The 15,443-nt window shown below is 42.5% G+C and overlaps 1 protein-coding gene across 1 annotated transcript; it reads left to right on the top strand.

Annotated features, from left to right (window-relative positions):
• The first annotated feature begins 515 nt into the window (after positions 1 to 515).
• Positions 516 to 15,422, top strand: LOC145322423 (uncharacterized). The gene is made up of 8 exons (XM_080164442.1): positions 516 to 582; positions 952 to 1,042; positions 2,198 to 2,253; positions 2,839 to 2,894; positions 10,160 to 10,231; positions 10,775 to 10,844; positions 13,527 to 13,610; positions 15,315 to 15,422. The coding sequence occupies exons 1-8, from the start codon at positions 544 to 546 to the stop codon at positions 15,420 to 15,422; spliced, it is 576 nt and encodes a 191-aa protein (XP_080020568.1). The 5' UTR covers positions 516 to 543.
• Positions 15,423 to 15,443: the final 21 nt, after the last annotated feature.

The raw sequence follows: 15,443 nt of genomic DNA, 5'->3' as shown, positions 1-15,443 counted from the left end.
TACTTCAATTAAGGATTAATTGAATTGGTAAAATAAAATAAGGATACATTACAATTATTTTGATGCATCTCTGAAAAAAATCTTGTTGGTAAAGTGCATAATCGTACTCACAAAAAGACAACCATTCTTTGGATTGTATAACCTTTATGTGATTGTCCTAACTGTGTATGGTTTGTTTTGAACCAAGGTAGTGTTTGTCTGAGACTCGAACCTAACACCTACCTAAAACATTACAACACAGTCACGGGTTATTTCCAGCCTATCTTGCATTCTAAAAAATTATTTTCTACACAACTGAATATTTATGACATAAAAAATAAATTTCTCACTTGTCTGTTTGTTCTTGTGGCGTTCTAGCGAATTTCACTTATGATATTGATTAGATCTAAAACATGATATCGAGTTTCTTCAATAAAAAAGGCACTTCACTTTCATTTCTTAATGTTAGTTAGTATGATGGTCTAATCTGTTATGGGTGTTGTTATCCATGTTAAAAAGTATTTTAAAGTATGAAAACTGTAGGAGCGTGTGTTTAGTTCTACAATGTTTATCCAGATGGGTGCTTTTCTTCCAGAAGTCAAGGTAATCATAATTTGTTTATTATTTAAGATGTTGTTTCCGGATTATTATTTATTTAAGATAAGAAACAATGAACCTTCCCCTCTCCTTTTAAAAAAAATTTGAAAATAAGTTTTTAGTTTTATTTTGCATTGCATAACCCCTGATATGACCTTAGGGGCTATCCAGTATCAAATAACACCTAACCTGACTAAAACTAATAAAAAAATAAAGTTAGATACAAGTAAAAGGAAAAATGATATGATTTAGGAGAAAAAAAAATAAAGCAAGTTTTTATAAATGGTCAAATTAAACAACAAGAAAAGTTGTAAGTTAACAATTGATCTTAAAATTTCCACAACTAATTCATATAGTATAACAATGTATTTGTAGGGGGATGAATACAGTAATTGTGGACTGTCTGCTTGTACAAAAACTTGTGTTGGATCAGCTCAAACTAACTGGCCTTGTTTAGTTATACAAGGTAAATATTATATTTACATAGCTATCTTTACTAATATTCTTGCACAAAAACTTGTGTGGGTCAGCTCAAACTAACTGGCCTTGTTTAGTTATACAAGGTAAATATTATATTTACATACCTATCTTTACTAATATTCTTGTACTAAAACTTGTATTGGATCAGCTCAAACTAACTGGCCTTGTTTAGTTTTACAAGGTAAATATTATATTTACATATATTTCTAATTATATCCTTGTATAAAAACTTGTATTGACTTAGCTCAGGCTAACTGGCCTTGTTTAGTTATACAAGGTAAGTATAATATTTACATATATTTCTAATTATATCCTTACAATGGATCTTGGACAAAGTAGCTTCGGACAAAGTAGCTTCAGGACAAAGTAGCTTCCGGACAAAGTAGCTTCAGGACATTTACTTAAGAAAAGTAGCTTCTAATATTAATAAAGGTTATGGCCGCAGCGCTCGGCCCCCTGACCTGCCTAGCCGCAGTCGCTCGGCTCCCTAGCCTATAACCTAACCTAACCTAACCTCAATCCATTTATTTAAGAAAAATATCATCAACTGATAATACATAGGTGGTTTAGAATTTCGTGGATTTTGCAAAAAGTGGTTGATAGATTTTTACAATTTTTAATATAGTTTTTATAAGTTTTAATAATGTTTTTACAATTTTTTGGTTAGGTTAGGTTAGGTTATAGGCTAGGGAGCCGAGCGCCCGCGGCTAGGCAGGCCAGGGGGCCGAGCGCTGCGGCCATGACCTTTTTTAACAGTGGAGGCTACTTTTCTTAGGAAGCTACTTTGTCCGGAAGCTACTTTGTCCTGAAGCTACTTTGTCCGGAAGCTACTTTGTCCTGAAGCTACTTTGTCCGAAGCTACTTTGTCCGAAGCTACTTTGTCCAAGATCCCTTACAATTACTTGTATTGGGTCAGCTCAAGCTAACTGGCCTTGTTTAGTTATACAAGGTAAATATTATATTTAGATTAATATCTTCACCTATATCAATGCACCTCCAATTTTTATAAATATCTTACATTTTACCTAAAAGTTTTTTATGTTGGAGGGGGTAATCTCTCTGTCTAACTATTAGAAACTCCAAAAACAAATTTCGTGGCTTCGCCCACCTTTTATCTTAAACATCTTTGTTTTTATTATAGGAATTTTGTGGAGCCTGATTTATACAGATCCTGATTCTCCTAACCTGCTAACTCAGGTAAATAAATATATATAAAAAAACGAGTGGTTAGAGCTATACTACACAACAAGAACAAACTTCTTAGTAGAAAATATATTTCGCCTTTTCAAGCCTTCTCAATTCTATGAAATAATAACCATATTCTTAAGTTTCTTAAGAAACCATACTAGTTAAAATTAATATAAGTTTAACAAAAATAGGTTGAAAATATTAAATTAAAAATGTTGAAAATATATATCATTTTCATGTGAATTGTTGGATTTCTGTCTGTCCATCTAGATTTTATAATGTCTGGAAGACCTTACATTAGTCATTATTATTTTACTCTAAGTTACTAGTGTCTTCGCCTCTAGCATCTAGTATTCAGAGTGGCTAGAAATATAGCTTAAAACGATCACAAGACTTTAGCGAAGCTTACCTAAAATAAGGCACCAGATCGGTTCTTTAGTTATTGAAATCTTATGTTTCAGACAAAAAACTTACTACTTTATATAATAGGATTAGGACTTAGATAAATAAATAGATAGATATTTATTCATATGCAAGTCATTAATTGGTTAATAAGTTTGATAATTTTTCTTGAATTTATTTTTAATTTCTTAGGTTATAGAACCAATGTTAGGTAGAGTAAAGCAAACAGCCTGGGAATACTTGGACAAGTAAGTTAGAATTAATTGTTAATTAGTAGCGTGGTGGCTATATTTGGGTCTGTCTGTCTAATTAGAAAACAAACAGCTTTAAACTGTTAAGTCAATGATAAGATAAAGCTTTAATTAGATTAATTATCTGCAAGACTAACATGTTGATCTGTCTATCAATATTAAATCAATAAGCAACTGGCTGGTAATGTGGTATTCGGCAACCGTGAGCCATGCCTATGGCAACCCTGACAGGGGTTCGGGGAAGGGCCAAAGGCCCTCCCCCGAGTCCTGGGGAAGGGGTCTGCCGACCCCCTCCCTATGCCTAAAATTAATGATTGATTCTGACAGCCTTATTATGGTTAAGCTGTATTGTTAATTCCCCCCACCCTTTCCAGGGATGGGGGATCATTATTGCCCAAACTGACTATTGTATATGTATTATATTGCTTTTATTTATGATTATTTATTCCTATCTGTGTAGCTATTGTTTGTTGTATATAACTTTAGTAATCCTTAGACCTTCAATAAAGGAACAACTGAATAGATCCTGTTTATTATTTAGTGATTGCTAGAGAAGCGTAGCTTCTCTATAGTATAGGTGTCCACGTCTGTTCACACTGCCGTAGTCATTTGAACTCTGGTGTCTGCCATTTATCCTAGGCGGATACCACAACTTGGTGACAGCTGTGTGAGATTACGGCAAACCACAAGTGTAGAGCAGACGCGCAGCTGAGGCTAAGGTACTCCCAGCAGTGAAACTGGCAAAACTGACACAAGCAACCTGAATTACCCACCCTGGATAGCAAGGTCTAACTCTGCATCCGGCAGTTGTGGAAGCGAAATCTAGCGAGATCGGACGAGAGACTGCGGAGAGCAGCGAAACTTGACGGAGAACCGCGAGAAGCGCCGACATCTAACGGAGAATTGAGCGCTCAAGGGCTGAAACAGGCCTGCGGACGGGCTGAAACAGGCCAACTAAGTGTAAACGGCTGAAAATAGGCCAACATTTACTGTAAGAGATAGCAGGATTCGAACCAGCGGCGCTGCAGGACGGGACATTCCCTGCCGCCACCAGCCGGATTCGGATACACGGCGCTGCAGGACGGGACATTCCCTGCCGCCGACAGACTGAAACAAGCCAAGGATTCGAACCAGCGGCGCTGCAGGACGGGACATTCCCTGCCGCCGACAGACTGAAACAAGCCAAGGATTCGAACCAGCGGCGCTGCAGGACGGGACATTCCCTGCCGCCACCAGCTGGATTCGGATACACGGCGCTGCAGGACGGGACATTCCCTGCCGCCGACAGGCTGAAACACGCCAAATAGCTGCGAGCTGCGAGCCAACATACGAGTGTAGTGTACCAAGCAGAGGAAACTACGTCAACTCCAAGTATCCTGAGAGGCTACAGCGCAGCCACCCATCTAGAAAAGCAGATATTATATCACATTTTAGGGATTACCACCCTAGTGTGAAGGCTGAACAATAGATTTATGAGCAAGGATTGGTAAACAATTTGTTGTGTATTGTGATAAAACTAAAAAATAGAACAGGCTTGGTAAGCAAATCTGCTGTGTATTGTGATAAGGCCAAAAATAGAATCTAGATGGAATATAACAATGCATTGATAAACAATCTAACCACCCAAGCCTCCAGCACAACAAATACACCCCTTATTCCAGAGGAAAGGGAGGGGCCCACCATCCATTGAGGAAAATACAATCGAGGTGACATAACAATAAGCCCAGGATTAAGGAAAAGGGCACAATTACCTCACCACACAGTTACCTCAAACCCACAGCACTCCCCCCTCTCCACAGGGGGGAACGGACGGTTTTACCCCGTCCCCTCACGCGCTTCCCCCCTCCTACCCACACTTGACTAAGTCCGCCCACGGTGTGGAGATAGCGACCGGGAGAACAGAGCGCTATTTACGGGTCGCGCAGCAGAGTTCGGGACGTATAACAAAATTCAACGGACAAATAAGACAAAGCGGACCAATGAGAGAGCGGGTTGAGGGATAAGTGCGCGTTTTACCTGTGTGCGCGGATTTGACGGTGCGTAAGCGCGTTGCAAGGAAAGGATATTTCACGCACACACACACGCACACCGGAGCGGAGCTACTCCATAGCATCTAACAGAGATATTTTTAGAAAACAAGACTTACAAACTTCTCCCTCCTATCTATAGTGTGATAAAGTAAAACCCAATCAGTTCCTGACAGCAGTTCAGACCCTCAACAGCTATCTACCCCTACCAGCCTACTCTACAACTCAGAAAAAAACTAGTGACAAGTACATCTAAGTTACATCTTTGTAGTTAAACTACCAACCTAGTGATAAACAGTGTTGGCTGCTAGGCTAGAAAGCCTCAAGTGTAGACCATTTATAGTATTGACTTAAAACTTCGTGTCCCGCCGCTGAACCGTTGACCCGATGGAGCAGCCGCAAGCGCCAGGAGGCGACCAAGCCCAAGGATGGCTCCAGGATGACCCCCAACCGGCTCCAGCCGAGTACCGCAAGCTGATGCTGAGTAACCTGCCAGAGTATAGAGGACCCAAAGCAATCCTGGAGTTCCCACATCCGCAGACTTGAGATGTCATGGGCGGCTTACCGCGTGCCTCCCCATGACACACTAAACCGCCGCAACGCCCTTTTACTGTCACTGGTGGGGCAAGCGGCGGAGATGGCCTCTCATCTGTTTGGCGAGGCAGGCCAAGCCTTGACATACGAACAAGTCAAGGCCGAGTGTGAAATGTTATTTCGTCCAGCCTTTGAATCCCAGACTTTGAAGCAAGCCTTCAGGGATTACAGGCAACACTCGACAGAACCTATACAAGCATACATATCCACAAAGTGTGCCTTGTATAGGGAGGCCAACAGCCATGAGGACCTTGAATTGTTGATAGACGAATTAAATCGTGGCATTCGTAACGCTAATGTGAAACGTGAAATGATGAGTCATGAGATCGCCTCGGTACCTGAGTACACGAGGCGAGCCATGTTCACCGTCACAATGATTACCAAGCAGCTGAAGGAGGGTGTGTGCCTAGTGGACGCCACCGACGGGCTCACGGGATCCGCCAGCGTCCAGTTGCCCCACTACGACGAGTCGGAGCCAATGGAGATTGGCGCCTTGGCTCCGGGTCTCCACCAGATGGGGAAGGTCGCCCCAGATGACAAGACTTCAGGCCGCTGTTTCCGCTGCCAAGGGAAAGGCCACCGAGCCCGAGACTGTCCGACGCCTATGGAAGTCAGCCTAGAAGAGAGACGCACCCAGCCACGCCGTGACCATCCTGCCAAGTGCGACCGTTGCCACTATGCCGGCCATACGGCGGCCGAGTGCAGAGCCGACTGGGACCAGGTAGCCGGCCGGAGGCGCACTGCAGACAAGGGCGCTCCCCCAGGAAAGCCCCACAGAGTAGCCAACATGGAAGGGAGCGCGCCCCCAGCAACACCGCAGCAAGCAGCCGCCCCCAACGCAGCGGGCCGAGCCGACGGAATGCCGCAGTTTGGAACCGTCCCAGCTAGAATCAACGTACTGGGAGGAGCGGCTGAACCCAACCGGGTTGGCCTGGGCTTCAGCCTCAACCACCTGGGGCCGGAGTTTGTGCAGCCCAACAACATCGCCGAGCCAGAAGTCCTGAGGCCCCAGCCCTTCAGCCTAAACATGATGGGGCCTGCCCGACCGAGCCTACCCAGCAAGAGTGGAGGGGCGCTACCCAGCGTCACTGAGACGGTGTACGGAGAGGCCCTGGCGGCCGTTGAACGAGAGAGGCAGGAGGCGCTAGCCAGCGCATCAGAGTCGATGTATGGGGCGCCACCCGGCGCCGCCACCTGCGATGACTGGGGGGTGCTATCCAGCGCCCCCACCCTGGTGCCTGGGGCGACAACCGTCGCCGCCACCGAGATACCTGGATCCTGGAACGAGCCAGCAGTCCCAGAGGAAGGGGTGACACCCTTCACCCCCAGTCAGCCAGCGCCACCAGCCCGTAGGGAGAGCCCAGCCATACACCATCCAGCGCCCACTGCCAGCCGAGGGAACCCAGCTGCCCATCACTTCCAGTCGAGCCAGGATAAGTTAAATTTAACAAATGTATTGTATCCAAATTATTGTAACCCCCCAACCTTGCCTGTGCCTCCTGCACCAGAGGCTGGGGAGATTGAAATTTGGGGATATAAGGACTTGCCTGTGTCACATGCACCTGAGTTCCTAGGGCAGGGGAGGGACGTAATTCAGGGCGAGCCTGTGCCACACGCACTTCAGCCCCATGCCACTGGGCATGCCATGGACAAGGGAAGGGACCCCTTGGGGCTAGGGGAGCCGACACCCAGGCAGGCGCCAGTCGCCTGTCAGTCTGTCATTGGGGAGGGTATTGGGATGCCCTGGGCACCCAAAGATAACGCTCAATGGAAATTTGTATCTAGCCAGGAGCAACCCAGCCGTGTCCAGCCCCAAGAAGCAGCCGTGGCCCGAGCCGAAGATCCCCAGCCGCGTGTGCGAGGTAGATGGCTGTCTGGTAGCTTCTCACACTGGTGGCTGGTTCTGTGGGGACTACTGCTCGCAGCCGTGTGGCCTACAACTAGCTACGTCCTGGTAGGTTGGGACTGCGCCAATCCCACCCACGTCACAGCCTACAACAAGGAGAAGATGTGTAGCACGGAACCGCTACACCAGGAGGTGCCCCTGGGCCACGAGGTACATGTCCTGCAGCAAGTCAAGATTAGGGAAACAACAGGATATAGTTGTCAGCTCACCGTGTCCCAGTGGACATTTAGGTGTGGGGTATGGGGTCACCTCAAGGTGACCTTGGTCCCCACCCTCATGAGGCCAACCAAGATTGATCCAGAAACGTGCCGAGACCTGGCCAGGAACCGAGTCTACACGCTGCCAGGCAAGACCCAGCCACTGACGTTCCAGCTGAACCATCCCCTGTTCTTCACCCTCGACATGGTGGGCGCCTTGGTCAACAGCCCCGAGGGGGTGGGTTGTGAAGGGGAGGACGTCCATTTCGAGGGCCAGCTGTACCGCAATGAATTAGTGCTCCAGGAACGACGGCTGCTGGTCAAGGAAGAGACCTACGTAGTAGAGGATGGACGGGTGGAGTCCCAATCTGACCACCTGACCCTAGAATGTCCCCATTCTGAGCTGTCTTGCATTACTGGGGAAGCCACCTACGTGTGGGACCACCTGGGGAGAGATTGCCCCTTGAGGCTGATCCGCAGCCTCCAGCCTAGCCTAGTGATGGATGCGTTCCTGGTTGACCATCAAGCCCAGTTCTTCATCAACATGACCACCCCCACCTCAATAGTGAACTGCGACTTTGAGGCCCATGCCACCAACCACCCAGCATTGTTCGTGGCAGCTGACCCGGTCGCGGCAGCGCTGCCCAGAGTATCGGCCAGGGATGTGGATGTCCCCCTGCAGGCCCAGATACATGCAGGCTACATTGGATTTACCCTGGAGACACGCATGAAAAGCACAGCGGCAGAAGAAGTAGCGGCCAATTGCTGGAAGCTCCAGCAACTAGACCCGGCTCACCCGGTGCGTGTCCAGGGGAGCACGTTCTCTGTGCTGAGGGGAGATGTCCTGCTCCAGCTTACCTGCCAACGCAACAAATATGTTGTCCGTGAGAGCAATGAATGTTGGGATAAAGTACCAGTGGAACCCACAGGATTCGTAGACGCCGTGACAAGGGTGTATAGCGGCCACGCCACCAAGATTCCTTGCTCCTCCACCTACCCCCTAACTGTGCACGCGGAGGAAGGCTGGATAGAGCTAACCCCCGCACCTAAGAAGAGGCCACCCCCGCTGGATACGCCCAAGCAGCTGCTGACAGAACCCTTGGATGACGTTCAGACAAGCTATTCACGAGTGGGGAGATGGCGCAGCCATACTGTGTTTGCTGTTGTTGATCCTCAAACTGCTGGGGGATTTCACCATCATTTCCCTGGCAGCCGCACAAGGAGGTGTACGGGCCGCCATGAATGCGATGTCACAAGTGTTCCTGTACCATCCAACCTTGTACAGGAAGGCCTTGGCCAGAGCCCGACTCACCCATGCCAAGTCCCGGGACTTTTCAGTAGACTGGGATGCCATTCCTATCGGCCGGGAAGCAGCCGAGGAAATGGTGTCCATGCAATCAGCCGATAGCGGGCATGACCGCCCAGGCAGGCCTGGACCACCCTCTGGAAAGCCCCGCGGCCCCTCGGGAGGCCAGGCTGTCGCTCAGACGGTCACCTTGGTAGCCAGTGCCCCAGCCGCTGCCAACAACAACCAGAATGCCCCGTTACTGACCGGCCCCGCGGCGGCTGTGCCCCACGCCAACCTGACACCTGCTGGCGCCGAGCTACGTGTCCAACCAAAGCCAGCCTCTACCTTCTATCCCACGTTGGGAGCCCATCAGCCCTGAAAATCACCACTAGGATTCCATTGAATCATTATCGTTTGTATATACATCTTAGCCCTAAGGAGCGGGCCGAAGGCCTCAACCACTGTCGGAAGTCTGGCAGGGAGACCCCCTCCCAGCCTTCCGAGGGGAGAGTTGTGGTATTCGGCAACCGTGAGCCATGCCTATGGCAACCCTGACCGGGGTTCGGGGAAGGGCCTCCCCCGAGTCCTGGGGAAGGGGTCTGCCGACCCCCTCCCTATGCCTAAAATTAATGATTGATTCTGACAGCCTTATTATGGTTAAGCTGTATTGTTAATTCCCCCCACCCTTTCCAGGGATGGGGGATCATTATTGCCCAAACTGACTATTGTATATGTATTATATTGCTTTTATTTATGATTATTTATTCCTATCTGTGTAGCTATTGTTTGTTGTATATAACTTTAGTAATCCTTAGACCTTCAATAAAGGAACAACTGAATAGATCCTGTTTATTATTTAGTGATTGCTAGAGAAGCGTAGCTTCTCTATAGTATAGGTGTCCACGTCTGTTCACACTGCCGTAGTCATTTGAACTCTGGTGTCTGCCATTTATCCTAGGCGGATACCACAGTAACATCTTTGACAATATTCATTAGCATTATAAAAGTGTTCATTTGTTGAATCTAAGTGATGCTGTGTAGTATAGAGCTCGTCTGAAAATAATTTCTCATCCAAAATCCCATCCTGTCACTAAGTATCAAATTATGCAGAGCATGATATTACAGACAATTTTTCAAGAATATTAGAATAAAATTTATGCCTCCGGGGCTAACAAAACTGGTCTGTATCTTTTAATTTTTTTATTTTAATATCCGCGGAAAGCTGATATTAATAAATAATCTTGTTTAAGAAACAAAGTATGGAGTCTGACTCGGCCAGTTTGGATTTCTGCCATAGTTTCTGTTCTCCAACCATATCTCAGGTAAAAAATGAATAAGTACGGCCCTTTTCTGTAAAGTGTCTGTTGGGCATTGAACACCACTCCTTATTTTTGAAAATTAATTTAATACTATGAAAAGGGGGTAGCTTTTCGTCTATGTTAATAATAATAATTCAACAAATACCCAAAGATTTTGAGTCAACAAATAAGATAACATGATTATAAAACTTTGAACCAGTGCAGTGTAAACATTTTTTCTCGTATTTATTCGAAACCGATTAATATCCGTTGGTTTAGAACCTGGCTCTCATCCATACAAAAAAATTATGTATAGCATCGTATTATATCCAGTTTTCGGCATCTCGGGGCTAAAAAAAAACTGGTTTTAATCTTAAAATTGTACATTTTATATCCGCGGAAAGCTGTTTATAATACAATGCGAGAAATAACTATTATTCTAACTTTTTCCTTTATATTTTTTTTATTTCTGTATCCGTGGACAACCAATAGAATTATACATATTACAAACATAAATAAAACAATTCAAAGATATTTAAAAAAATTTACAAATATTGTTTATTTTAGTCCAGTTATAGAAGAAGCTCTGCATAATATAGAAAGTGGACACACATGGACCCTTAGTCAAGTTCCACAGGTATACAAATATGTAACATAGTAATAGTTCTGCATAATAAAGAAAGTGTACAAACATGGACCCCTAGTCTGGTTCCACAGGTATACAAATATGTAACATAGTAATAGCTCTGCATAATATAGAAAGTGGACTCACATGGACCCTTAGTCAAGTTCCACAGGTATACAAATATGTAACATAGTAATAGCTCTGCATAATATAGATAGTGGACACACATGGACCCTTAGTCAAGTTCCACAGGTATATAAATATGTAACATAGTAATAGCTCTGCATAATATAGATAGTGGACACACATGGACCCTTAGTCAAGTTCCACAGGTATACAAATATGTAACATAGTAATAGAAGAAGCTCTGCATAATATAAAAAGTGGACACACATGGACCCTTAGTCAAGTTCCACAGGTATACAAATATGTAACATAGTAATAGAAGAAGCTCTGAATAATATAAAAAGTGGACACACATGGACCCTTAGTCAAGTTCCACAGGTATACAAATATGTAACATAGTAATAGCTCTGCATAACATAGAAAGTGGACACACATGGACCCTTAGTCAAGTTCCACAGGTATACAAATATGTAACATAGTAATAGAAGAAGCTCTGAATAATATAAAAAGTGGACTCACATGGACCCTTAGTCAAGTTCAACAGGTATACAAATATGTAACATAGTAATAGCTTTGCATGATATAGAAAGTGGACTCACATGGACCCTTAGTCAAGTTCCACAGGTATACAAATATGTAACATAGTAATAGCTCTGCATAATATAGAAAGTGGACACACATGGACCCTTAGTCAAGTTCTACAGGTATACAAATATGTAACATAGTAATAGCTCTGCATAATATAGAAAGTGGACACACATGGACCCTTAGTCAAGTTCTACAGGTATACAAATATGTAACATAGTAATAGCTCTGCATAATATAGAAAGTGGACTCACATGGACCCTTAGTCAAGTACCACAGGTATACAAATATGTAACATAGTAATAGCTCTGCATAATATAGAAAGTGGACACACATGGACCCTTAGTCAAGTTCTACAGGTATACAAATATGTAACATAGTAATAGCTCTGCATAATATAGAAAGTGGACACACATGGACCCTTAGTCAAGTTCTACAGGTATACAAATATGTAACATAGTAATAGCTCTGCATAATATAGAAAGTGGACTCACATGGACCCTTAGTCAAGTACCACAGGTATACAAATATGTAACATAGTAATAGCTCTGCATAATATAGAAAGTGGACACACATGGACCCTTAGTCAAGTTCTACAGGTATACAAATATGTAACATAGTAATATCTCTGCATAATATAGAAAGTGGACACACATGGACCCTTAGTCAAGTTCCACAGGTATACAAATATGTAACATAGTAATAGCTCTGCATAATATAGAAAGTGGACTCACATGGACCCTTAGTCAAGTACCACAGGTATACAAATATGTAACATAGTAATAGCTCTGCATAATATAGAAAGGGGACACACATGGACCCCTAGTCAAGTTCCACAGGTATATAAATATGTAACATAGTAATATCTCTGCATAATATAGAAAGTGGACACACATGGACCCTTAGTCAAGTTCCACAGGTATACAAATATGTAATATTGTAATAGCTCTGCATAATATAGAAAGTGGACACACATGGACCCTTAGTCAAGTTCCACAGGTATATAAATATGTAACATAGTAATAGCTCTGCATAATATAGAAAGTGGACACACATGGACTCTTAGTCAAGTTCCACAGGTATACAAATATGTAACATAGTAATAGCTCTGCATAATATAGAAAGTGGACACACATGGACCCTTAGTCAAGTTCCACAGGTATATAAATATGTAACATAGTAATAGATCTGCATAATATAGAAAGTGGACACACATGGACCCTTAGTCAAGTTCCACAGGTATACAAATATGTAATATTGTAATAGCTCTGCATAATATAGAAAGTGGACACACATGGACCCTTAGTCAAGTTCCACAGGTATATAAATATGTAACATAGTAATAGCTCTGTATAATTTAGAAAGTGGACACACATGGACCCTTAGTCAAGTTCCACAGGTATACAAATATGTAACATAGTAATAGCTCTGCATAATATAGAAAGTGGACACACATGGACCCTTAGTCAAGTTCCACAGGTATACAAATATGTAACATAGTAATAGCTCTGCATAATATAGAAAGTGGACACACATGGACCCTTAGTCAAGTTCCACAGGTATACAAATATGTAACATAGTAATAGAAGAAGCTATTTATAATATAGAAAGTGGACACACATGAACCCTTAGTCAAGTTCCACAGGTATATAAATATGGATATATTATTACTTGGCTGTTGCAATAGATTTTCATGAACTGAAATAAAGTGATACTTGCAGCTGGATAAAATAACGATACTCCCCATCAACCCCTTTTACCTCTTCCCCTCCCCTACAACTGGATGACCGAATGAGGTCTATATTGGCAAGCTAAATTGAAGTTTTCCCCTGACATTATATTCATGTATATCTTATATCCATATAAACAAATCTGTAACAAATGCCGTAGACGAAAATTTGCTAGCAGACGAAGAAAGGTCATTGGAAAAGGGGGGGAGGTAGTTATCTGTATATACATCTATACTATAAATCTGTTATTTAGGCCATGAATCTTATGATCGAATCCCTGCTTCATGTTGTTGAAGATATTCCAGTTTGCCTGACCTCTCTGCTTTTCTATATCCAGGTAAAAAATAATAGACGTATTACGCTAGGGATGGCAATCCGTCAAATTTTTGGACCGTATCCGGATTCGGATTCTTACAAGAATCCGTCCAAAAAAAAGGCGGATTCCCGCGGATTCCGGATTCTTATTTTTGGCGGATTCCGGATTCGGATTCCGGATTCTAGCAATATTTTTAAATGTTTTTTAAAAATAAAAAATTTAAGTGATACATATGTCCTAAAAATTAATGTTCTTGGTGTTCTCTATAATTCACTTCCGAGAATAGAACCAAATTTAAAAAAAATATTATATATAATGATGATAATCTTTGTTTTCAAAAGGGCGGAGTTGAAAGAAAAAACTTAAGACGCTAATTTTAGCCTACCAATTAAGAATCCGAATCCGCTATTAAAAAACGGATTCCGGATACGGATTCGATTTCCAAAATTGAACAAAAATTGGGCGGATTCCGGATTGCCAACCTTATATTACGTTAGATGGGCTGTCAGAAATAATAATCCGTCCAACTTGAAAAGGAATTTCTAGCCGATAAAAATTATTTGTTTGTATATTCACATTAAAATCAATCCAATAATAAATTCGATGAAACATTTTTGCACCAAAATGTAATCATGCTCTAACCAATAATATTGCCGGATTCTTCCTAAACTGTGTTCTTATTGGTCCATTCTAATGATATATTTACTATATTCATTTGGAAATTATTACTATGGATTATGATGATGTAACTCAAAATTGTACAAAAATAGGTTTGCGTTGAACAAAATCAGGTTACTGAGATCTTATGCTACAGACACACACTCACTTACTTTTATATAATGATTTGTATAATTTATTTTGCAAATAGATAATACTAGTAAAACACAAACTTAAAAAATGGTTAAATGAATGGGTATTGCAAATATTCTTTCATTTTTTGATCACATAGCAAAACTTAAAATTTTTCTATTCTTTCTGTCCCACTTAGGGAAGGTAGAATTTTATATTTTTTGCTATGTGATCATTTTATTGAAAGATAAAGTTATTTTTTTACATGCTGTTATTGATCAACTATTTTTTGATTAAACAGTTTTCCGCGCATATAAGATTGTACAATTATAAGATTAAAACCATTTTTTTAGCCCCGAGATGATTGTACATTTTTAAATTCGTAGAAAACTGAATATGACACAATTTTTCAGTATGACAGAGAACCGGTTCCAATCCGGAGGATATAAATCGGTTTTGAAGTGCCTGTCTATAGTGTCCTAGTAAAATGGGTATAGATGTCACCACTTTTGGCCTACCTATTCTATTGACCTTAGAAATACCCTATACCGATGCTGTACGTATTGGTGCAAAAAATGGGGACAATTTTTAAATTGATTTGACGGGGCTGTTTATTTACGTCACAAGTGAGGGGAAAGAAAAGGGAAGGAGGAAAGAAACCCCCTAGAAAAGAGATGGGGGTATGACGTCACACGCCAAAACAATTTGAAATTTGTCCCCATTTTTTGCACCAATACGTACAGCATCCCTATACCCCATCTCTTTTCTATTTTTTTTTCTCCCTTCCCTTTCTATTTCCTTTTACTATGACGTCAATAGATTAGGTCGGCAAAAAGCTGTGATATATAACCCCATTTTTCTAGGGCACTAAACACAGCTACGGTTTAGAAACGATAGTGGAAATAAATATTCTAATATTATTAGATTTTGTTTAAGGAGCAAGCACCAGTTGAAATAAGCCCAATCTGCGACTCTGTGGTATTACACCTCGTCATGTCTGCACTTTATACTAGCATTCACACTTACATTATTATATTTAGGTAGACAAACTTTTTTCTTAGAATC

This window comes from Acartia tonsa, chromosome 1 (genome assembly GCF_053477335.1).
Source record: "Acartia tonsa isolate MP-2025a chromosome 1, ASM5347733v1, whole genome shotgun sequence".
Taxonomy (NCBI): domain Eukaryota; kingdom Metazoa; phylum Arthropoda; class Copepoda; order Calanoida; family Acartiidae; genus Acartia; species Acartia tonsa.
Note: the sequence above shows the minus strand (reverse complement) of the source record. Positions and strands in the feature narration are given on the sequence as shown.

Excerpts from the sequence above, each read along its gene's own strand:
- LOC145322423 (XM_080164442.1), top strand. The coding sequence starts at position 544 with ATGTTTATCCAGATGGGTGCTTTTCTTCCAGAAGTCAAG. Across the intron at positions 2,895-10,159 it reads GCCTGGGAATACTTGGACAA|AAACAAAGTATGGAGTCTGA; the intron begins GTAAGTTAGAAT and ends ATCTTGTTTAAG. Across the intron at positions 10,232-10,774 it reads GTTCTCCAACCATATCTCAG|TCCAGTTATAGAAGAAGCTC; the intron begins GTAAAAAATGAA and ends TGTTTATTTTAG.